We start from the raw sequence: 25,204 nt of genomic DNA, 5'->3' as shown, positions 1-25,204 counted from the left end.
CCCCTTAGATTGTATGACTGCAAACCACTTTCATGAACCAAGAAATTAACAGAAAGATATGAGCCTCCAGGATTAATTTTATTTTTAATATACATTGTAAAGCTTTGTATTGTGCAGACTTAAAATTAATTTTAAAAAAAATTATCATGAGCTCTGCCGTGTTGTTATAGCAGTTGAAGCAGCAAGTGGACATCCCCACTCAAAAAAAAAAGGAGTGAACCTGATTTTGTAAAGATTCGATTTCTAATTCACCTAAAAGCTGCATAATGCTTAAATCAAAGTATACATTTTCCCAGTTCCATCTCAATGGCCTGGAGGGACTATGGAACTCCCTACACACACACACCTGCTGTTTTCTTCTCAGCTGTGTTTCAGTAGTTAAACTGATCAGCTCTGCTAAATAAAACAATAATGGCAGCAGGGAATATCAAGTTGGAGACAAACATTTGAATACGTAGGGTAAAGAATCTTGGATTCAGCTTCCTTCCTGTTCAACAATGGTTCAAAGCATACTCAACTATTTTCAATGCCTTAGTTAATAGTCCACTTGTTTTTAACTAGACTATCATCATCACTGACTGAAAAATTGTTCCTGGCTGTGTGAAAAGAGAAACGGTCCCATTTCTATTCAAAATTCAGCAACAGAAAAATCTCCCTCTTATGACAGAGACCATGAACGAACATAATATGAATTCTTTTTTCAAGTAGCCACACAAGGTAATGAAGAGACTTGCTCTTGATTTATGGGACTTTAAATAGAATGAACCACAGTGTAAACTTGACATTGTTAATCTTTTCCTAAGGTGAATAGAAAATTTTCTGCAAGTATTTTTATTATCATACGAACTATATTTTCTCTGAATTAAAACTTCCCATTATAATTAACTTAAGAGTTATCAAGAAACAATGTAAAATCCATGTACAGCATCTAATTAGGAAAACTGAACAAATTTTAAAGATTACATTTTCCACTTGGATATTTATTTAGAACAAAGTTACATACAGTGAAACTTGTAGGTCAGTACTGTTTTTGGAAAACAGTTTATTCTGATTTGAAATATTTTCCAAAATACGTTTTACCAGATCTCTATGAAAGAAATCTAAATACACAGAATAGAAAATTAAATTTGCTGCAATGGTTGTTAAATACTTACATTCACTAATATATACATAAAAATGCCACAAAATTATTTTGTTTACATCTGGAATGTGTGCTCCACTTCATCCGATCAGCTTTTCCATCTCTTTTCACCAGTCCTGCAATTGAAGGCTTGACAGGACTGCTTTTATATGCTTAGTGCTTTTCTAAGTCAAAAATTATTTTGCAGGGTCTTTGAAGTTTCACAGCTGGGGCAGTTTGTCCACTGGTGTGTCAAATCTGAAATCTGCTGGGAAAAGGTCTGGAGCACGTGGATAAATCAGCCTATATGACTGTCTTATTGTAACATCAGCTACACCGGCAATGTCTCCAATTTCTGAAATAAAAGCCAAGGTAAGCAAATTGGCACTTGTTTGCTAGAGTTCTAATTCTCCAAATTCACCAGTAATACTTAAACTCTGATGTAATTCCAAAACGAATTATATAATTTACAACTTAAGACTTTTACCCTGATATTTAAATTCAGACACTTTTAAGGCTGGTTTCAACTAACCCAAACCAGGTAAGTTGTAGAGAAAGTGAGAAAGGTCAGCAACAGTTCATGATACCATTTACATTTATGTCCAATTCTTTCTGGACCAACCTGAAGTGTCTGAATGAACCTCTGCAATTCACAGGACAGTTTGATTTCTATCCTGAGACACACTCCAGAGGCTATTACCTGGGTTTACTCATCAATGAAAGCAAAAACCAAAACAAAAAAGGTTTATTTTAACTTAATACAGGGCACAAACTCAGTCTTTGTGGCATTTTCAGCAACAATGGTTTAGTCTGCTCGGTAATTAATTTGACAACCTACTAAATTAGTCCAAAAGAAGAGCAGAAATTCAGGCACTGACTACTGGACATGGATTTTAAACAAAACAGAAGAAACAGAGTTTGTGGCATCCGTGCCAATTCTTTCTCTTTTCAAAAGAACTATTGCTGGCATGTATAAAACTTACTTTCCTAGATAAAGACATTACCTTTCTGTGTTCTCTTTTCAGCCGAGGCTTGTGAAGCCATATAAATAGCAGCAGCTGCCACCGAGATAGGACTCCTTCCAGGAACTAAATCTAATTCCACAGCTTTACGCGCAATGTGTGTTGCGGCCATCTGGACTTGCTTAGGGAGACCCAAGTTTGAACAAAATCTGGACATGAAATCTCCAGTAGTGATCAAATCCACACTTGTTTCTAAAGCTTTCAAGATGAGTTTGAAACACCGGCCTATTTCTTTTTTGGAAATTCTGGAAACAGCACATATTTCTAAAGAATAAAATAGTACATACGTCACAATGAATTTAGATCAATACTCCCAGCCACCCACTCCATCAATTAAAGCTTAACAGTCAGTTCTTTCATTGTTCGTTACATTTTCATAGCACAGATATAAAATTAATCTATGTAACTAATAAAGTAATATTACTTTGAGAGCTTAGCCAGGCTTAATTGCTATATTTACACACACACACACACACACACACACACAAGGAAACACATTAGATAGACATCAGCAGTATTTAAAAAAAATATTGAAATTTCAGCAAAAGATCAAATCAACAAATAATAATGACAGCCTTTGCAACAGTGGAGAAATGAAAATCTTCATTTCCTTGCATCAGTCTTTCCTCATTAATTTTCATTTTGAAAAGAATAAAAACCCTCAACATGAAAAAAAATGTATTCGAGTTCAAGCTTAGAAAAACAAATCGCAAAGCACATGATACAAAAATTCATGGAAACTCTTAGTTGCTTGGAGAGATGGTCTTCCAAATAAGAGGGATGCAAGGCTTTGGTAGAACAGAGAAGTACTTTGGAATGTTCTTACTGATTTTTTTTTTATATTTTAATGTATTTTATTAATAACCGGCCATTTTTGTGCAGTTATTTTTATCTTTGACCAATAGTCAAAACAATAAAAAAAATGGATTGATTGATTAGCATACTAAAACCTGGGAGTCTTGACAGTTCTAGTAGTCCATGGGCATGAAAGGCAATTGGGGGACTTTGGGCCAATCCCTCCCTTCCAGTCAAGCCAGTTCACAGAGTTGTTATTAGAGGGGAAATGGAAAGATGGAGCATTAGATATATGCAGCTCAGTTCTTGGCTTATGATCGTAACTGGGACCAGAATTTCCATTGCTAAGCAAGGAAATTGTTAAAGGAGTGGCACCCGATTTTATGACTTGGTTTGCCATGGTTGTTAAGCGAACCATTGCAGTCATTAAGTGGATCATGGGAGTTGTTAAACCAGGGGTGTCAAACTACCGACCCGTGGGCCGGACGTGTCATCCGGAAGCTGCGCCACCCCATTGCTGGCAATGACGTCATGAGTTTGACATGTCTGCGTTAAACTAATCCGGTTTCTCCTGATGACTTTTTTGAAAGCTGGCAATTGCATGACCCTGGGACACCGCCACCGGCATAAACACATGCCAGTTGCCGAATGCCTGTGTGACCACAGGGATGCTGCAATGGTCACAGTGCAAGGAACTGGTCGTAATTCGCTTTTTTCAGTGCCATTGTAACTTTGAACAAACCCTAAATGAATGGCTGGAAAAAGTCCGCAGGACCCAATCTGGGTCGGTCACCGGGGGGACTACAGGTTTCGTCTACCAAGCAGGAGCCCACCTTCAGGGAATTTCCCTCTAGCAAAGTGTGTGCTTTGGGCTGTTCTCACACACCCTCTGCTAGAGAGAAACGTTCCCTGAAGATGGGCTCCGGGGAGACTCCAAAAGCTCAGAAGACGAAACCTCGGGTCCCGGCGACCAATCCAGATTGGATCCTGCAACACTATCCCGGGACACGTATATCCGCCTTCATTCGTAGCTGTATAGCTATCAGTTATACTGACTTCTTAATCTAAAGGTGGAATAAAATTTTAACGAATCAATAAACAAACGTGGATAGTGTACTTTTTTTTAATGATTCCTCCAAGTCAGTTTTGACTTCTGATGACTACCTGGATTAGTCCCTGAACCTCTTTTGGCGAGGCTTTTCAAACGTGGCTTATCGGTGTCTCCTTCCTAAAGCTAAGGGGGGAAAAATGACTGGTCAAAGTCCCCCTTTGGCTCCATGACTGGGATTAGAACCCAAGAGTCTCCTGATTTCTAGCCTGATCCTCAACCACTACACTGAATGGGTTCTCACAGTTACCATGCAGTCAATCAAATGATGGGTCTTCACTGCCGGTTATTTGAATCATAATAATTTTTACAGCAATGGTACAGGATGTAATATTAATGCCCTATTTCTCTACACCAGGGGTCTGCAACCTTGACAACTTTAAGACTTGTGGACTTCAGCTCACAGAATTCCTCAGCCAGCTATAGCTGGCTGAGGAATTCTGTGAACTGAAGTCCACAAGTCTTAAAGTTGTCAAGGTTGCAGACCTCTGCTCTACACAATTCTACCCCAAGATGTGATGCTTGAATATATTTATTAGATAGGGAGGTAGGGGGGTTTTGTTTTTTGCATTACATCTTCTATGTAAATTCTACCTCAATAATGAATTCTCATCCCTGCTTGGAACACAACCAGATAACCACGACTACTCCTTTAAGCAGTTTCTGTCGTTTAAGTCCTACATTCCATAAAAATACAGATCAGAAAAGTCCTAAGTACAAAGCACGCACCAGCTTTTTGAAAGTACAGGTAGTCCTTGACTTACAACCATTCATTTAGTGACCATTCACAGTTACAACAACACTGGAAAAAAGAGACTTAGGACCTTTTTTTTTCACACTCAGGACTACTGCAGCATCCCCGTGATCCAATTTCGGATGCTTGACAACTGGTTCACATTTATGACAACTGCAGTGTCCCGGGATCACGTGATCGCCTTTTGCAACCTTCTGACAAGCGAAGTCAATGGGGGAAGCCCGATTCACGAAGGTGTTACTAACTTAACAATTGCAGGGATTCACCTAACAACTGTGGTTAAGAAAAATCATAAAATGGAGCAAAACTCACTTAACTGTCCTGCTTGAGCCAATTTGGGGCCCGATTGTGATCATAAGGCGAGAACTATCTGTACGAGGTTCGCTATATTTGCACACAGAAGAAAAAAATTATCTAAAAGTTGAGGGTCCTACGTTGAAAAGCAGCGGAAGCATGCGTCATCGAACCCTCACCTTTAAATGTCCTAGGAACTCCCTCTTGTCTGCAAGCAATGTAGAGACAAGCTGATGCAATGGCATCGTTACTTCTCCCCTTCAGGCTCTTCTGCTCATACACTTGCTTAAATAAATTATTTGTTCGATCCTTCAAAGTAAGCAGACAAAATTCAATTAACTCCAGGCGATTTAATTAGCAAATAATCTCAAAAAAAAAAAAAAGCAGCCCATGTTCATTACTTTATGCTAAATGAGGCTGGAAAAAAATTCAGAAGACAAAGCATAATAACTCACCACTATATTGCGGGGCAGGTTGATCCTGTCAGCCATGCTAGCGATTTCCTTGAAGGCGTTCATCATTGCACGGTCAAAACTGCTCATGGTGCGACGATTTTGATACTTTGAATTCCCAAATTCATCAAAGCTGGCCGCGCCTGTCCCCTGCGGAAAAAGGGTTGAGGAACAGAGCACATTGTTACATTCACACACAAAACACACAGGTGGCACGAATATCTACTGCGAGGGGAATTAGAAGACAGTACACCATCTAACTTAAACACAGTTTTTTTTACTACTACCTAATAATAACACGATTCTCAGCAAAGCACAAGTGAAACAGAAATTAGTATGTTATCTCAGCATGGACCACGGAACAGGCTTGGCTTAAAATCTGGAAAGCACATATTATGTAAGGGTAAAACCCTGTATAATGTTGATTTCATTCACTTTCAAAAGCTATCCTTCCACAAGGAATTAACACCTCAAATTTATCTAGTTTTTATAAAAGGCAAAATACTAACAAGCTCCAAGTAAATACCACACTACATAGAATAAAAGGAACAGTTAAAATGGAATACAATCTCAGGGGCTTCAGACTGACGTACAACTAAGTCATATATTAATTAGTACAGTATCTAAAGCATGGAATGAATAAATCTCTGATATTAGAAAGGTAATTTCTATAAAAAATCCCACCAAATGTTGAATTATTATTATTTTTTGCTTCATGCATTCTCCTATTAAGATGGCTTGATGTTGATTTAGAACCAGAGAGAACATAGATGAATTAAGTATTTTTAGGATGTCACTGTTTCTTACTTCATCACCAGCCATTACCTATGTACAATTCATATTAAAAGCACATCCAAATGTAGAAGTTTCAGAATGAAACTCATCTATTTTCTCTGTCTTCCTGCTGGTCTTCTGCAATAGGCAAGTATGAATTATTAGCCTTCTCTAAATCTCCACAGATGGGAACTATGCTCTTTGCCACCAGCCAGGTCAGCTCATAAGAAAAACAATTTGGAAAGGAGTACTTTTGGTTTAAATTATCTTATGTATTTCATTATCTGACTGAAATCAGGAAGATGAGGAACCACACACATACATGCTTTAAATACGTGCTATTTATCCATAATGTGTTATTTCTATACTTTTTTGAAGAAAAAAAATGAGTACCGGGAGGAAAAAAGCTACCCCCTTATGTTGGTCAAAATTTCCTAAAACTGGACCATACACAATTCAGAAAATAAAAAGCAAAGAATGAAAGTAGAGCTCTGGGTGGAGGAAATATTTGAAGGAGCAAATTGCCAGCACAAGAATGTTTCCTCTCCTCCCTGTCTGATTCATACTGGCTGGGTCAACTACTAGTGTTGTAGTCCAAAACGACAGAGAGCACCAGATGGAGGAACTCAATGGCAGAGGAAAGCTATCTAAGCAGGAGCTCTGAGAAAGTGACAGGCAGCCTCCGAAACAGAAGCAGGAGAATCACTTCCATCATAACCTTCCCCCTTCCGCTCCCCACCCCACCCCACCCCCAGTCTTACAGCACAGCTCATGGCTTCAGTTTCAGAAGCTACCAAAAATAACTTGAACCCAACATTTAAAGTCTTCTTTCTTATCAACAACAAGATCATTCTATTTGTCAAACTATTGCCCATTGTTGAAGAACTGCCCTAATACGCATATATACTGCACAGTCTTGTAAAAGACTTTTATTTTTATAAAATGTTCCATGTGTATGAGAGAGACAAAATCTCTTAACTGAGTAAGACATTTATCAGGGCAACCAAAATACTGAATTACTGAATTTAGCCACACAGGTTAAATTCTACTTTCCAGGAAAAAGAGTCAATGCAATCTGAAAAAGTAAATATTCAAAGACTACTCTCTAGCCCAGTGGTAGCGAACCTATGGCACGGGTGCCGGAGGCGGCACTCAGAGCCCTTTCTGTGGGCACACGCGCCGTCGCCCCAGTCCTAGGCCTTCAGCTGGGTTTTATAAAACCTTTTCACTTTAGGCCTCCGCCGCCGTGTGCAAAAAAAAAAGGTTCAATCAATCAGTCAATTTCAACTTCTCGCAGGGAAAAAAAAGATCTTGCAAAGTTGGAATTGATTGATCGAACTTTTTAGTCCCACCCAGTCTGCCGTTACCACCACAGCCACGCCCACCCAATGGGCCACACCCACCCAGCACCCGACGATGCATAAGTGGGTTTTGGGTTGCAGTTTGGGCAGTTGGTCTCTAAAAGGTTCGCCATCACTGCTCTAACCACTAGATTAAGGGGACTTAGTTCATTTTATACTCACTACACCATTAAAAATCACTCCCTGGTTTTGCTGAAATAAATGTTCACATTTCTGTTTCTCTTCCTTACAAACCCATGGAATCTGTATGAATGGAAGGAGCCTTGGGGGCGAGGGGCTGCAACTTGACACCAAATACCCAACAGACCTATCTTGTGACACTAAATTGCAGAAATTAACAGTGAAATGTCCAGTCCTATCATTGTAACCATCTTTAAGCTTTCTTGCAAACATTGTCCAGTAAGCCATTCATCCATTCTATTAATGAATTGACTTTGAGGAAAGCATTTCTTAATCATTTCCCAAAACAATGATATGGCAATATTCTAATTACACAGTTAACTAATACAACTTTAAATGTTGGGCCTTACTTTCTTAATAACCAGGAAGAAGTAATTGGGAGCTTGTCCTCCACTGATATAATATATCTAGGCTAGCACACAATATTTTGTTCGCTATGTCATTTAGATGTGGATTCTGGCCAAAAAAATCCTGTGTCTCAGTAGAAGACCACTCTATTTGTATACGAGGGATACAATGTGCTGTGCACGCCTGTGCAAAACATGCAACTCCCCAGTGACAGTAGCTGGGGAAAAAACTACAAATAAGACTTGTAGCCATCATTTCAAAAGACTTTGACATAAACGTCAATAGTATCAACAAAAGAATGTGTCAAACTGGAAGGGTTACTGGCACTTGAAAATGTATCAAGCTTTATTACTCAGAGTACACAAAAAAGGACAAAACTTCAAACAGGTTAAACGATAAAATAGCTGCTATGTATACTTTCAGTGAAGATAAGCTAAACCACACTTCCTTTAAATTTGAAACACACAATCCAACATCACAGACTTCTCAAATAATCAATGAAATGCCTAAACTTTTTGATGTTAAGAGTTTATGGAAGAGGATTTCTTGAAAGACAGCAGAAACTCATCTAGTTGAGACTTGAAGAGCCATGGCCAAAATCTCCACATCATGACACAGAGCAGATTAAAGTTCAACTGATACACTTATCACTGATAGAGGGATAACCAACTTAAGCATTTGGGGAGATCAAGATATTCACAGTGGCCCAGCTGTAAACATGAAGTCAACCATGGTTGTGGAGGCCATCAAGGGATAATAAGAGTTGGTTAAATTCTTGCAGATATCTTGTTATCGGGGGGACTATGGGAGAAAAAAAAAGTTTAAGGAATAATTGTCCAGGAGAAAAAAAACATTAGGAGTAATTTTCAATTGCCACACAATGCAAAGAGAACATTCAGTAGATTTATTATTAGGTTTTTATCCCTTTTATTTTTGGTCAACTCAAGACAGCTTGTAGGATCCTTAGTGCTGTCTGAACTTGGTTGCTTTTTTGCACACATTTCATACCAAATTAGGTAACATCATCAGTGCTAGAAGGGAGCACTGATGATGTCACCTAGTTGGGTAATGAAATATCTGCAATAAAACAACCAAACTCAGGCAGCACCAAGGACCCCACAGTTCAACCCTGAGCTACAAATATTCTCTTCTAGCATGTATATCTAACGCTCCCACCTATTTTTCCCACAATAACTGTGTGAGGTGAGTTACGCTGAAAGATGAGCGACTAGCCAAAAATCATCCAGCCAGCATTCATAACAATGGGAGGACTAGAATTCAGTTTCCATGTTTCTGGCTCAGCACCTTAGTCACTATACCAAACTAGCTCCAATTGTATTTGATGACGGTCATCACCGAAGTGTACTACTGCAATTCATATACAGTGACAATTCATATACAGTTAGTTGGTCAACATGTATTACCATGTGAACTGTCACTAATAAGACTGTATATCAAGTCCATAGCTCTAAGGCAGGGGTAGGCAACCTTGGCTCTTTTATGACTCGTGGACTTCAACTCCCAGAATTCCTGAGCCAGCATGGCTGGCTCATGAATTCTGGGAGTTGAAGTCCACGAGTCATAAAAGAGCCAAGGTTGCCTACCCCTGCTCTAAGGGGAGATGCAAAAGCAGAGTGGGATTTCATTCACCTTTATGTAACTACTGTTTGATACATCCTGATCTATTTGATCTCAGAATAAACCCTTGAATACTCAAGTATTGAATACTCAATACTTCCAAATTGTTCGCAGCCCAATGTTAATATGCCAGGCAATCTTGTCCACCTTCAATACAAAAGATCCTGATATGGATGCACCAGTAGTGAATCAGAAAGGGAGCCCAAGAGGTATTTCTTATATTACTTGAAGTTAACTATCATAGCAGCAACTTACTGACATCTACTTGAATACAGAGGGAGAATTCTGACATCTATCCCAAATGGGGCAGAATGGAAGGTACCTATTTGTAAGGGACATACCTGAAGTCGTGCAAGATCATCTACCAAAGTAGCTGTCAATGTTATGTCTGAGCAATTGGAAAGCTTGCATAAACTTACACTCTCGAACTGAGCCAGCCCTGTTTGCAGGACTATCATTGTGGGAGAAAAGCAGCTCTTTTGGTGCCACTGACGACTCTTCCCTTGAACTGAATGTGATAAATGGTAATGGGTAAATGATAAAACCCCAAACTGGTAACCATGTTGGAATTGTATAATTATCTCTTATTTTAGTGATAGTAAATATATCGTGTATATTCATATTCTAGTGCTTCTGTAAATGTTTTTGTTTTAGTTAAACAGGTAGTTTGAATTGTATTTGAATAGTGTTCTGGGTTTCTAATAAGGGATGTGGGTTAACTAAAAGGTTTGAGTTTTAGTTTATTCCTTTATCAGCGCAACGAACCCTATTGAATAACGCAAGTCAACACGTCCTGAACTGAAGAACAATGTCTTTAGTTTCAATAATGTTGAGAAAAAGAACAGTCTTTAGAATGCTATCATGTCAAGACCAAGAAAGAGTCTTGGATTACTTCAACAATACCCAGTAACAGGGGGCTTGAAAATCCATCAACTGGGATTCTGGTGGCAATGGTACCCGAGATAACTGATCGGTCAAGGAGCCCCATTTTATCAAGATGAAGACTGACCTTTAGGGCAGGAAGGAAGAGATGAGGATTATTATATTTAACATTTTTTCTTCTTTATAATAATAATAATAAAGTTGGAAGGGACCTTGGAGGTCATCTAGTTCAACCCCCTGCTCAGGCAGGAAACTCTATACCATTTCAGACAAATGGCTGTCCATCTTTTCGACTTGTTCAGGACTAGATAGGGCTGTTTTTTCTGGAACCCTGAGTGCTTGTCTATTAATCTCCCAGGCACTGGTGACAACATGGTGTCATCTAGGAGATTTTCAAGAGGAGATACTGATTTTGAGCAGTCTTAAAAGGGAACAATGAAAGTCCCAGTACTTCTTCTGAACTATGATGGGTGCTCTAAGGTGACAGAGTAAACAAGATGCAGTAAAGCTGCTATAGTCTCTGGGACTACTAGCTTCAAGGCTTCAACTGACACAGAACGTTTTCAGTTATCATACTGAATGACCGCAGTGGGCATGTTTACTTTATTAAAATATAAACTAAAGATCAAACACACAGAAGTTAAAAAATGCATTCAATAAAAGCCTATTCATACCTGCACTAAACACACTGAGGAAAAGAGGCCCCCAAACTCCTAATTGGCATAGAGATGCTACAAGTTTAAGTTACAATTCCAGAGTCTTTCAGATCCAAGTTGCTAGTTAGTGCACAACTGACATATGAGAGTGCTCTGAACAGTTTTTTAATTAGAGGGGAAAGTAATTCTGCCTTTCAAAAATGGTAGATAGGACATTTCAGAAGTATGGGACCCAATGCTTCCATGTCAATGTCTGAGTAAAAATCTGTGCATAAAAGGAATTCTAAGAACCAATTAATATGCAAATAGTATGGCTGTCAAGGGACAGTGAAGACTCCCATCAAAAATTTCTTAAGTTCTGGAAGGTTCTCAGTGTTTTGCACAGGTGCAGAAAATGTGTATGAGGATCACAGCAATCGCAAAAAGAATCCGAATTTTTAGAGTCTGGCTGCATCCCTATGTACAGTCTACCGAGTTCCTTTTGAAGATCTTTAGCCCAACAGTCCTCATACACTTTGATTTACCAGGCAAAAGCATATCTACTTTATCAAGTACATATGCAGACACATTCAGTACTCCAAAAAATATTACTTAATCTTAACACTCCTTAAAAGCAAAGCATTCCAGCCACTTATAATTCCTCAAATTGTTTTGGGAAATGTGAAAACTTAGTTTATAATTCATCTACTGATTTACAATAGTTCTTCCTCTTATGGAAACTAATCCTGGAAATTCTTGCAGTGAAAAATGTTGTAGATGTGTAAGTTATGTAAAGATGTTACTTTTGTCTCTACTTTGCAAACAAGATTAAAAAAAGGAATACTTTGAAATTTCCACAGTGAAAAAGCATTTCTTCATATATGAAAGCATCTTAGTTTAATAGCACAGACGGGTATCAAATTTGAACAAATTAGACCTGGATACAACAAAGATGAAGCAGCTTACGAAAGCTAAATTTCTGATATAAGTTTCCCAAAGGATTCTAAGTAACAGAAACAAACGAACATTTTCTCTGCTTCCTACACTCTTCATACTGGGAGAAAAAGACTACCCTATATTATTTGAGAAGTAAATATATCAAGAAATTGTCAAAACAAAAGCACTTCCAGTCTTAGGACTAAGAAATTCGTGTTTAGCAGTATTTTTTTGTTAACGCAATATAATTTTGAACACTGAAACATTCACACATTGTAAGGTTAAAAATGTATATATATTACCTTGCCAATCATTGTAGTCAAATCTCCATCACTAAGGAGAGGATTCTGGGTATCTCCAACTCGAGATGGGTCTTTAGTTGCTTTGTCATTGCTGAATGTTCGCCATTCTGACCCCACATCTATTACTCTGTCACCTGAATATGCAAAAAAAACAACAACCCTATTATAGTTTATTCCTTTTGGAAAATTGTTTACAAACATCATACTTCTTTCCTCACTGGCATTTGTATCCCCTGAAAGCAATTAAAACAATAGCAAATTAGAAGGGGCGTTGTCTTACCTGAACGCCTTTTCTCAGTACGGAGATGGAGAATTCACATGTGGGTTTTCATTGGATGCCTGCTCTTGAGACCAAGTAGTCAAACTTGACACGCCCCCTCTTGCTGATCCAGTCTTTAACGAGGGCGAAGTGACTGAAGATGGACGAGGTGTTGGCTCCCAGACCCCTACAATAGTCTGANGAAGCCACGGATGATCTCCCCCAGCGGCTTCACATAAATATTGAACAGTAAGGGGGAGAGGACCGACCCTTGTGGCACCCCACAAGTTAGGGGCCTTGGGGCCGACCTCTGCCCCCCTGCCAATACAGACTGCGAGCGGTCGGTGAGGAAGGAGGAGAACCACCGCATAACCGTGCCTCCCACTCCCAACTCAGCCAAAGTCTGCGCGTGACCAGCGGCCTTGCGCAAACTGAGACCGTAGATGGGCCCCCCATCCGAACAGACTGGCGTCCGTAGTGATGGTGATGCGGTCCGGTTCCTTGAAGGGAGACCCCTGATTTATGGCCCGCGAGAACCACCAGCGGAGCGCTTTGCGGACGTGAACCGGAACCTTGACCTGAATACTGGATGCGCTGGTGTTTGTGCGCTGGAATGGGAGAAGGAACCACTGCAGGTCCCGCAAGTGCAGTCTGGCCCAGGGAACAATGGCTATGCAGGAGACCATCTTTCCTAAAAGTTGAGATAGTAGGAGTAACGGGACAGAATGTTCCTTGTGTACCCGGCGAGCCAGATCCCTGATGCTGACCGCTAGCTCCTGGGAGAGATAGACCATGCAATTGGAGGTGTCTATCACGGCCCCCAGGTGCAAGAGTCTGGACGCGGGAACTGTCTGGCTCTTTTGAAAGTTGACCGAGAAGCCATGTAGTTGAAGTACCCGGATGGTGTAATTCACATCCCTCTGAGCCGCCTGCAAGGAGGACGCCTGAATTAGGATGTCGTCCAGATAGCATTGGACGCGAATGGGAACCTTCCTCAACTGGGCTGCCAGGACTGCTAGGATTTTTGTGAACACCCTGGGAGCCGACGAAAGACCGAAGGGGAGGGCCCTGTACTGAAAGTGTTTGCCCTGGTAGCAGAACCTCAGGAACCGGCGGTGAGCTGGATGAATGGGGATGTGAAGATAAGCCTCTGTGAGGTCTATTGATGCTAAGAAATCCCCTTGTCTGATCCCTCCCAGTATGGACTGGAGGGATTGCATCTTGAACCTTTTGTAGGTGATGTAATGGTTGAGATGCTTGAGGTCTAGGATAGCTCTCCACCCCCCTGAGGACTTGGGTACCACAAAAAGGATTGAATAAAACCCTTTCCCTCTGTGGTCTTTTGGAACCGGTTCTATTGCCTGAATTTCTAAAAGGTGGTGGATGGCCTCCTGCATAAGTTCCCGTTTCTGTGGATTTCTGGAAATGGAGCAAAGGATGAGTCGTTCTGGGGGTGTGGCTAGAAACTCCAGGGACAGACCTTGCTGGATGGATTGTAGCACCCAGTTGTCTGTGGAGGAAAGTTCCCACTGGTGAAAGAAGTGAGCTAGCCGCCCCCCAATGGGAAGGGATGTGTGTGAGTCATTTAAACTTCCTAAATGGGCGTCCTGCCCCACGAAATGGCCTTTTACTTTGTCCCTGCTGTCTGGGCCTAAACCCGGACCTGTCGTAAGGGCGGTCGTATGGCCTCTCCCTGGGATTAAAGGAGCGGGAAGTCTGGGCGGTGGAGACTCCCGCAGGCTGCCGAAAGGACTGCCTACGAAAGTAGGTGGTAGGACGCTTGTCAGACTTCTTAATTATATGGGCCATGACCTTGCGCTTATCCTTGTTTTCGACCAGATAAGGTGCAGACGCAAGACCCCATTTAAGTCTGGTATCAGCCTGCCAATGCTTCAACCACAACATCCTCCTGGCCGTGATGTTGGAGGCCAAGGATCTAGAGGCAAAGACAGCAGATTGAAGGGAGGCGTCCACAGCGTATTCAGTGGCCGCCACCATTTTACTCAGGTCCTGATGAGTGCGTAAGTCCTCAGCAGGGACCCTGGCTTGAAGCTGACGCAACCAGAGAAGGGTGGTTCTGACAAAAAAGGATGTGCAGCTGGCCGTTTTAATGGCCCAGGCCGCAGATTGGTGTGTCTTCCTGAATGTATGTTCCCATTTTTTATCATCCTCTTTCAGCGCCTGTGTCAAGTCCCCAGCAACCGCCGTTTGAGATACCAATGGGGTCCAAGCCTCGTCCACCTTAGGAACTTCCAGCACATCACTGAGATCAGTGGAGGGGCTGAATAACTTTCTGTCGGTCCCACTAACGGAAGGAAGCGAGGCCGGTGAGGCCCATGGCTTCTTAATCCCTTTAAGGAAGATGGAAGGGCATGGAACATGGTGTTCGGTAGTCACTTTCTCAAAGAATATAGGGTGAGGGTCGGTATCCGACGCCACTGGTGGTTGAGGGAATTGGTCAGACCCTAAGTTCGCGGTTGCTGTAGCCTTACGAAGGATTGACAGGAAATGAGCCGGATTGAAGAGACCCCCTGAAGTGGAAGGTTCAGGGGGGAGTTCCTCATCTTCTGAAAGGAGAAGATCCGGTTGCTCCCCACCCTGAGGGAAAGAAAAACCACTCACCGAAGAGTGTGCGGGAGACATAGGCTCTTGAATCATGGGGAATTCTGCGGGAATTTCGTAATGGGGCATTGCCGAGGTGGAAGCCCCCTGATCAGGTGATGGAGAGGGGCGGTGGCCTAAGGCTCTATCCACCACCTTGGAGAGCAAAGCCTCGAGGCGCGCATCAGCGAAGATATCTGCCAAATCCACCCCCCTGGAGCCCAAGGCTGTGGGTGTGACTGTGGGCTCTAAAACAGTCCCAGGGGGAATTGTGGGTTGTTGAACCACAGTGGGGGGAGGACTTATGTTCACCGGGGTTCCCGGAACAGACCAAACTCCCTGGGCAGAAGGGTCTGGTCCCAAGGGCAGATCGACTTCAGTATCCTCCATCTGCCTTGATTCTAGTTCGGCTTGCTTCTGTGCTCTGGAGAACTCCTTCTCCAGAGCCTGGTGCCTACGGCTGGCTTGCTTCTCCGCCAGCTTAGAAGGTTTCGGGAGCACATGTTTAGTTTTTGCTTTTGCCTTGCCTGCCGTTTCCTGTCCAGAGGATGTAGTGCAGCCGTGACCGGAAGATGGAGTGGATTGAGGTAACGAAGAGCCTTCCATCCCAGTGGAGCAGTCTCAGATAAGCTGAGGTGACGCTCTGGCAGGCAAGAAGCTGGCGGAGGCGGAGTTGGAACAAACACAGAGGCTGTTCCCCTGACCACCCGACCCAAAAAATATTAAGGTTCTCTCTGGGCTATGGTCACGGTCCTTGAGTGAGGTACCGAAGGCACGGTTGGAACCACACTCTGGGCTCCGCCCCGGAGGCCTTAGGTGGCCAGGCAATGTGCACCAGTAAATAAGGAAAAATAATCCAATTTTGCCAATCAGTGTTACTGTGATGTGGGAAATGAAACAAATGCCAAGGTTAACTGATAAGGGAAGGTACCACCCCCCAGAAGATACCTGGCCCAGGACAAGTAAAAATGTTTCCCTTTGAATCTGAAGAAGCTTCCACGTGGCTTCAAAATGGCGGCCGTTAGTAAGGGGAAATGAACAGTAACTGAAGGAGAAAGTTACTAGATAAATCAAGGAGCTGACAGCGCCTGGCAATCCTAGGGGCCCTTTCCTTAAATGCTTATGAACAGTTACGGAGAAATTTCAGAGCGAGGCCTTCATAGCTCCTCGCCCTGATCGTAGGCCCCAAAATGGCGGCCGCAACTCGTTCCGCTCTGCTGCGCAGCTCCGCAGCCTCAAAACAGATTTTTAGAGCAAAGGGCTGAATTGCTAAGGCAGAGCTGGGCGCCAAGCTGGAAACCCCCCCCAGCGATTTCTTGCCGATCGCTGCAAAAACGGAGAGTAAAACGAACTTCGTTGCCTTTTTTGGCAACTTAAAATGGCGCCCGCGATCGTACTTCGCGCTCCGAACAATTCCGGAGGTCGAAGGCAACTCCGACTGGGGATTTGAGGGAACGCTTTGGAAACAGGGAGAAATGAACAGCCGTTCTTTCCAAACCCCCTGTTTTAGGTTTCCTCCCTGCCTCCCCAGAGCCCTGGGGAAAGAACAAGGGAGAGCTGCAATGGATTTTCCCCCCCCAATCCTTAACCGTCCCAAAGGCAGGGGTGTGGGAAAGCACTGATCCCAGTGCCAGAAGTTATAGGGGAAAGTCAAATTAATAGGTAAGGAAATTTAATTAATAGGGAAGGAATCTTTTAAAGGAAGAGGAGAATTCACATATAGATCCTAACCTGCAATTGACTGAGAGCCAAACCTGACACGTCGTCAAGAGCTGAGACCAAGTTAAAGACTGGATCAGCAAGAGGGGGCGTGTCAAGTTTGACTACTTGGTCTCAAGAGCAGGCATCCAATGAAAACCCACATGTGAATTCTCCATCTCCCGTACTGGAGAAAGTATTGTTGATGAAATAAAGAGAATGTACTCTAGAAAACTGAGCAAAGAGCAGTTAGTAATCATTCAAAAACATTCAGGGCAGAACTTAAGCTATAACTATGTGAGTGAAACAGTAAAGGACAGCCTCTAATTCTGCTATTAAGCTCAATATGTCCATCAGGCTGCAGTCACCTGAATATTTTTAAGGATGACGCAAATGCTTATACAGAAAGGAAGAGAATATTCACTCACGGATGAAGGCAAATATACATGTCCCAGGATAATGTTGCAGGATCCAATTTGGATGACCAAGACCAGAGCTCTAGTCTTCTGACTTGTCGGACTTGTGCAGGAGCCCATTCTCAGGGAATTTCTCCCTCACCGGAATGTGAAAGGGACACATTCTGGTGGGAGAAGTTCTCCGAGGATGGACTCCAGCACAAATCTGAAAGCTCAGAAGACTAAACCTCTGGTCCCAGTGATCCAAATTGGATCCCACAGAATGTTCACTCTTAAAGAACACAAGATAAAAACCTGATATGGCTAGCACTGCTTAGATGCGGTACTTTTATAAACGATGTTGGTGAAGAATGAGAAGACTTGGGTTCAAGACACCTTTAGCTGCGGTTACTGAGTGACGTTGGGTTGATATCTTTTAGCCCAGTCTTTCAGTTTTGATGTAGTGGGGGGAAACTGGAGGTAGGTCTTGTTACACTGAGTTCTTTAAGGAAAGTTAGGATATAAAATATAGCAAAAAAATAAATTGAGTAAAGATTTTATGCCCCCTCTGAATGCCAGTAGTTCTCATAATGCCAGCAAGGGAAAGAATTGGGGGTTACCATTTAAGATAACTTTGCTGTTGGAGTGCAAACAGTGATTCCAAGAAGAGCTGATTCATGAACCAAAGTGCTCCTGGGACAATGAATTAGTCAAATAAAGCCAGAATGTCAAAAACAATCATATAGTCCTACAACATAGTACTAAATGTGCAGGTGTCTATAGCAGATTTTAGCATTCCTGACCAACACAAGTAGGAACTACTTCAGGTTTAAGCATGACAATATGTATATACTGTATATTGATGGGAGGTCTGCAAATCTAACTTTTCCCTACCCACATGATATGCAATACTGTGAAATAAGAGGCAGATAAATAGTGCAAAATTAACTGTGCTGGCAAAGCATTTTGGTCCTTAGTCCATTATATTCCAGCACAGGCTAGAATCCTCTTTAGCTTATTTGTATAATTTATGCTGGCAGATGCCTCAATAATAGGAGTACAGTCGTGCACTTATCTTTTATGACCATTTGAAGAGCAAAGGAGAGGAAGTAAAATAAATGGAAACAAGAGCAAGTTATAAATTTGTGTTAAGAAGATATACCAGGCATGCTATTTACACATGTGGTCTAGGTTATTTATTATGTGCCGTAAAAAATGTCAGTTTCCTTCAAAATAAAATTGCCTGCATGTTTTAGAATGAACTTTCCAACTATGCCCAGACACAGTTTACAATACAAGGCTTATCAGAGCTGAAAATATAACACAGTGCCAACATGATCACCAAGAACTTCTTTGATTCCCCTTCCCCTGATTTGTGCATTTAAAAAAAAAAACATCCGTTAATATGTTTGTAGTTTATATTAAGACGTCTGTTTAACTTCACCTTCAAGAGCGCATATGGGCCCCAAATTTGTTCCATTGCTTTTTTTTTTTAGAAAATAAATATTAGACATGGCTGCTGTTTCAAATCTGTATCCACCTGCCCACAAAAAGGATGAAGGTAAAGCAGATATACAAGTTTGTATGATGGCGAACTAGAAGGAATGGCAGATAGAATTCTGGTGCCATTTTGGAATTGGGCAAACCCTGCCCTGCAGGGCTTTCAAAAACTCCAAATGTGTTGAAAATCCCAGTTTCCAAAAATGCCAAATGTGCCCACTAGCCTCAACTTGTTCTAGAGAATCAAGAGCTACAAGTTAGGACTTGGGTAGTGCAAGAAAGTTGCTTTAGAAGGGGCGTTGTCTTACCTGAACGCCTTTTCTCAGTACGGAGATGGAGAATTCACATGTGGGTTTTCATTGGATGCCTGCTCTTGAGACCAAGTAGTCAAACTTGACACGCCCCCTCTTGCTGATCCAGTCTTTAACGAGGGCGAAGTGACTGAAGATGGACGAGGTGTTGGCTCTCAGACCCCTACAATAGTCTNTAAAGGAAGAGGAGAATTCACATATAGATCCTAACCTGCAATTAACTGAGAGCCAACCCAGACACGTCGTCAAGAGCTGAGACCAAGTTAAAGACTGGATCAGCAAGAGGGGGCGTGTCAAGTTTGACTACTTGGTCTCAAGAGCAGGCATCCAATGAAAACCCACATGTGAATTCTCCATCTCCCGTACTGGAGAAAACATGTGAGAGGCTTCAGATAAAAAGTTCCCGTGGAAAGGTCTATATAACAGTAACATTAGAATGCTTCATAAATAGTGACAGGCCCTAAAGTCAAATATATTTCAAAAATATTCATAGGGATGGCACTGTACCCTTAGAACTATCAAACTTTACCAGCTCAAGCATAGGCAACCAGTGAGCAGCATATGCATTACAATCTTAGAAATGTTTTTCTAAGATAAGAAATCAAATCTGCAAGCATTGCTGTATCACAGATTCAAATTTCCCTATTATTTGTGCTTAGTACATCCCTTGGTACCTGGCTCAGTTAAGGCAAGAGAAAAAACAGTTAGGTGCATTTAGAACTGACTGCACAGATCATTAGTAGTAACTCTCATGTGAGTTATTGTCACTTCATAAACATGACATTCATAGACAAGTCTTGTTTTCAAGCATAATATGAAACAACATACTCAGCAACATATAATCAGTACTAATTTACTTATTTGCTTCAGTTATCAAGAGCAAACCAGAAAAATACATAACAATAAAGTTATAATTCATTTGCCTGAGGTATGAAAAACCTAGTTTATGTAGTTCTAGCAGATCATAACTGGCATGGAAATTGGGGGGGGGGAATTAAATCAGTACCTTTGCTACATTATTTTCAAAAACTCCTTTTAATTTTTTTTTCATTATTGTTTCTTTCTGAGGCAACCAAAATTCAGCCAAAACCTCTGCTGTTTAAAAATAAACAGTGTCCAATTTATCCCATCAAAATGGAACTTTGTTTTAATCTATCAGTCAAAAAAGAATACTATTTTCTCTTACGGAAGGTTTAACAGGAATTTAAGAACAATTACACCTGCATCATCAATCTTTCATCTTGTATTAAAACATTGCTGCAAAACGTGATCTTTTTTTCTTCTTCCTGCCAAGTGCATCGAAACATTCTTTGGAACATTTCTTATTCTCTCGCAAATCTTGTATTTATTCTAAATAACTTTATCAGTTTCTGCCTCTGCCTCATTCCAATTTTTTAAAAAAAATTACTGAAGGTTTCATAACCTTTTCTCTAATATCTTTTACCAGAATCCCGTGGAATTGCTCGATATCTCAATTTTTTTTCTCTCTCAGTGCTAGTAGTGCCAAATTATCTATAGTTCTCTTTCCAGCTCTTTCCTTGACTTTCAATTGGTACTTGCAGTTACGACCATCACAGCCTCCCCCTAGTCCCCAGGATCAAAATTTGGATGCTTGGCAACCAGCATGTTTTTGTGGTAGTGGCAACATCCCAGGGGCATTTGACTGCCGTTTGCAATCTTCCCAGCTGGCTTCTAATAAGCGAAGTCAATAGAGGAAGCTGGATTTGCAGTGATTCACAAAGAACTGTTGCTAGAAAAAGTCAGAAAATTGGGCTGCTTTTAACTGCTTTGGTTAGCAACAGAAATTCTGGTCCCAATTGTGGTCATAAGTCAAGAACTAATTGTATAAGTCCCGTCTTACACTCTAGAATTTCCACCTTGTCGTTAACTTGTTTTACAAATTCAGATCTCTGTCTCCAGACACTTGTTTTACAGATCTCTCCATGAGCTCTCCCTTCTTCTTAACTTCTCTGTCTGGACTTTCATCTTTACAAGTCTTTGATCCACTCTTGTTTCCAAAGCTGTCAACTTCATGTTAACCGATTTAGTCAACTGAATATCAAGTGATTTAGGTAACATACTGCCCAATTCCTCAACCATTTTCTTAAGTAAATCTGATATAATTCCTCTCTGCTGATAGCTTTAGTAATCTCCTCTTTCGCCGCCGCCACCCCCCAACCCCTCTGCCTGTTTTTGCTGTTCTTCTGATGGTTGCCATTGTAATATTATAATCCAAAAGTGAAAATATCTCAGTTGCAAAGGAAAGAATAAAAGGCAAGCTTTCTTTTCATTTCATTTTGTCTTCCTGTGCCCTTAATACTTTTATCTCAAATGGTACCCTGTAATTAGAGTCAACCTTGCAGTCTGGTTAAGGCTACCTTTATCTTTTGTTTCGTAAAATCCAACTATTGTCTACACTCTTTAATAATAAACAAAAAAAATATCTCAAGGGTCCAGTTTGTTTATTTTAAATCTAATTTCAAAAAACGAATCTTTCAAAATAGTTATCCCTTTGTCCATTTTAAATTATCTTACATCTACTCCTTGTTGAACTTTTTGGCAAAAGTTTGCAAATCTTTAAATCCCTCCTTTATTTTCCTTTTTAATCCAGAATGTTGAATCATCAAGTGGAATTCTCTTATCCTGACACTCAGAAAAATCTCTCTTTAGGTATAAATTACATCCGAGAATGTTTAAATGATGCTTGTGTGAACTTTGTGTCCATATACGCTGCATGACAGCTGTGAACTTGATTGAAATCCTTCAACTCTCAGCCACTCAACTCACAACCTGACTGCAAAAACCTCAGTTCCTGCAATCTACTCATGAGAAGCAGCTGTCTGGAGTGGGCTTCCTGGTAAACATTTATGGTCGATCAGGCCCAGCATTTCACTGGAGATCAGTGGACAGAGAGTGAATTCTAATGCTGCAGCCTTTCTGGGTAAAGGAGAGATCATAAATATGTTCCTTTAGCTTAGTATTTCTAACCCAATTTTTGTTGCCCGCTTCATGCTGCTTGTCCCAAAAGAAAATTCAATAACTGATGGCTATGCATATATTAACTGACAAGTTTTTATTGTCTATGAGGTCTACATTAGTTTAGCATCTGAAGATCTTTGAGACGTTTCTGACAAAATGTATCATCAATGCTAACATTTCATTCATTAACTACACTTCTTTGTTTTAAAAGGCAATCTGTGTTATGACTTGAAACTATATTGGAAATCCTGTAATTGTGCTCATCCTAAAAGCATTTAAAATGAACGAACTATAAAACGGAGTTTATATATTAAAGTGGAGAATAATTTCACTCTTTCAAATTTTCTCATTATGTGTAAAAAATATTTTATACAAAATGCGAAGGCTGATTTGTTGCTAATGAAGGCTATTCAGCTGCTGGCTTGTTATCAAGCCTGTAGAAAAAGGAAACAATCTGTAATTAGAAAAAAATCCAGATATAGTCATGATTTCATAAACTATAAATGCGCCAAAATTACTGACATTATTAAGTGGAACTATTTTCCAAATCATGACTCAGAAAAGACTTCCTCTGAAAAGACAAGGCAAGAGGTTTGAAAAAGACTTAGAAATAATTGAACCCAGTGCTTTGTCCCAACCTCTGTGTTACAGAAGACACCTACTAAGGCTACACAAATAGAAAACAGGCAACAAGAACATCAAGAATTTTACCCGACTTTTATACCATGAATACAAAGTAGTAATTACACATAGCACCTTGTCAGCCATACCAATCAGATTAATCTACAGCTATATTTAAAATCAAACTTGAAAAATGTGTTGTATTGCGAAGATAACACCATGACTGAGATATGCCTAATTTTAGAGTACTAGTAACATCTAGTATAATTGTGTTACAACTTGCTCTAGCTCAGGGGTCCGCAACCCCCGGTCCGTGGATCAGTACCGGGCCGCGGCATGCCAGCAACCGGTCCGCACAAACAAGCAAAGCCCCATCTGCGAGACGCAGGCAGCACACAAAACCATGCATCCTCCGGTCCACGGAAAAACCTCTCTCCACAGAACAGGTCTCTGGTGCCCAAAAGGTTGGGGACCTCTGCTCTAGCTGAATCACTCGAACAAAATGACAAAATAACTTCTGCAAAGTTTTATTGCACAGAATTATGATTAAGAATGACTTCTAGAAACAGATATAGAGAGGATGAACCATAACTGACAAAGTTGAGAACAGGGTTTTTTTTCCCCAGAACTACAGTAGCTCAGCCATATTCTCTGCCCTGCATGCTAGGTTTAACTAGACAGAATGCTACCAATCATTGACCAATTAACTTCATTTATAATCTCCAGCTTACAACTGACTTTAAAATAAAATCTTGGGCTAATGACAGCACAACTATGCTTTTTTCGCATCCCCAAATTTGGGTAACATTTTGTCTAACAAAGAGTTCTGCCTTTTGGGCCATGGTGAGAGTTTCTCACGATGCCATCAACCAACCCCAGAAGTAAATTTATTTTTTATTTGCTAGAATAGATATTATTAAGACAAAAAATGAAGCTAAAACATGATCGGCAAGATGCATTCCTTCCACCATCCTACCATCTTCTTGCAAGCTTATACTGGGATTCATGCTCCCTTTTTGGCTGTTAGCTTTTATGTAAATATTTAAGCATTGTTCCTTTTAAGGCCTAGCAGTAACTTCACTTTGAGGCAAATTCTCATTACTGTTTACTGCGTCTAAAAAAAGCAAGATGTACTTGAAATCCTGGCGCTATATAAATAGAACACCGAGCATAGCTATTATGTAATGTTTTTTTTCCAAACACATGGGAATGACCTATATGACTCACTGGAGAGAAGTAGCCTCTTGTGAATTCGGCACCATTCCTGCTTTCATAATCAACAGTATTGTGACAACGGTAACTTTGGCCAAATAAGCAAAAGTTGGCATACAGAAAGAGCACAACTGTTCGGGATTGTGTAACAAACGTGGCATATTTTATTTTTAATATTAAAGGAATTACTTATTTCAATAAGATATATAAATATTCTTCCCCAAATAAAGGAGGCCAACTACAAAATTATATGTGAGACTATGAGGGTTCTTTGTTTTCCAAGGACTGTGCACCCAGTGTAGAAGATAACCATAAAGTGCTTTATTGTAGCACACACACGTTTCCCAGTTGTAGGCTGTTGCCCTGGATTAACTCCACCCTCTTAGGCTTGGCATGTAGTTGATGTAGCCAGGTAAGTAAGTCTTTGACGGATTAGTCCTTATCACAATTAAAAGTCTTAAGTTCGCAAAGTGGAATACAGCACAACCTTTGCCTCATTCCAAAAGGTCTTGCATTTGTTCGGAGACCTGTGCACTTGTTTCTTTTCTTTTTTTCTTTTTCTTTTTCTTTTTTTTTTGGCCACTTCCAAGCATTTCTTTTGAGCACTCCAACTGAGTTTCCAAAGCAAGCTCCAGGAACGAATCCCACCAGGATACGCTGCTTACCATCAGGATAATGTGCCTACCATAGCTCGTAGTCCTCACAATTGTTTGATAGTCCTCTTACTTCCCTGTAATAATCATAAATCTGCAGAGGTGGCCTCCAGCTTCCTTATATGCTTGCCATTTTCTTACCTCCTTTTCTCCAACATTCCCTCCCCCTCTCACTTTTTTAAGCTAAGGGCATGGGTGGAGTGAGACTGCGTCTAGATGTCAGTACATTCCTGATAATGCCTGGGTATGGTTCAATTAGCCAGGCAGCTGGAACTCCAGCCTGTAAGCTTGTAAGTAAACTGTGAGCAGGGCAATGAATAAATGAGCCCATCTGCTCTTAGGCATCTGGGGCTATAAAAGTCTTGAGAAGTGGT

General features: G+C 40.9%; 1 protein-coding gene across 1 annotated transcript in view; it reads right to left on the bottom strand.

Annotated features, from left to right (window-relative positions):
- Positions 1 to 738: 738 nt before the first annotated feature.
- Positions 739 to 25,204, bottom strand: part of GTF2B (general transcription factor IIB) — a 39,070-nt gene continuing 14,604 nt past the window's right edge. Inside the window, exons 3-7 of the mRNA XM_015827567.1 lie at positions 12,602 to 12,735; positions 5,549 to 5,695; positions 5,273 to 5,402; positions 2,125 to 2,406; positions 739 to 1,475 (exon numbers count right to left, since the gene is read on the bottom strand). Of these exons, the coding sequence (XP_015683053.1) occupies positions 1,342 to 1,475; positions 2,125 to 2,406; positions 5,273 to 5,402; positions 5,549 to 5,695; positions 12,602 to 12,735 (827 nt within the window). The 3' untranslated portion in view covers positions 739 to 1,341. The remainder of the gene's footprint in view (positions 1,476 to 2,124; positions 2,407 to 5,272; positions 5,403 to 5,548; positions 5,696 to 12,601; positions 12,736 to 25,204) is intronic.

Source organism: Protobothrops mucrosquamatus, unplaced genomic scaffold (assembly GCF_001527695.2).
Source record: "Protobothrops mucrosquamatus isolate PMUCROS unplaced genomic scaffold, P.Mucros_1.0 scaffold3800, whole genome shotgun sequence".
Lineage (NCBI taxonomy): Eukaryota > Metazoa > Chordata > Lepidosauria > Squamata > Viperidae > Protobothrops > Protobothrops mucrosquamatus.
Note: the sequence above shows the minus strand (reverse complement) of the source record. Positions and strands in the feature narration are given on the sequence as shown.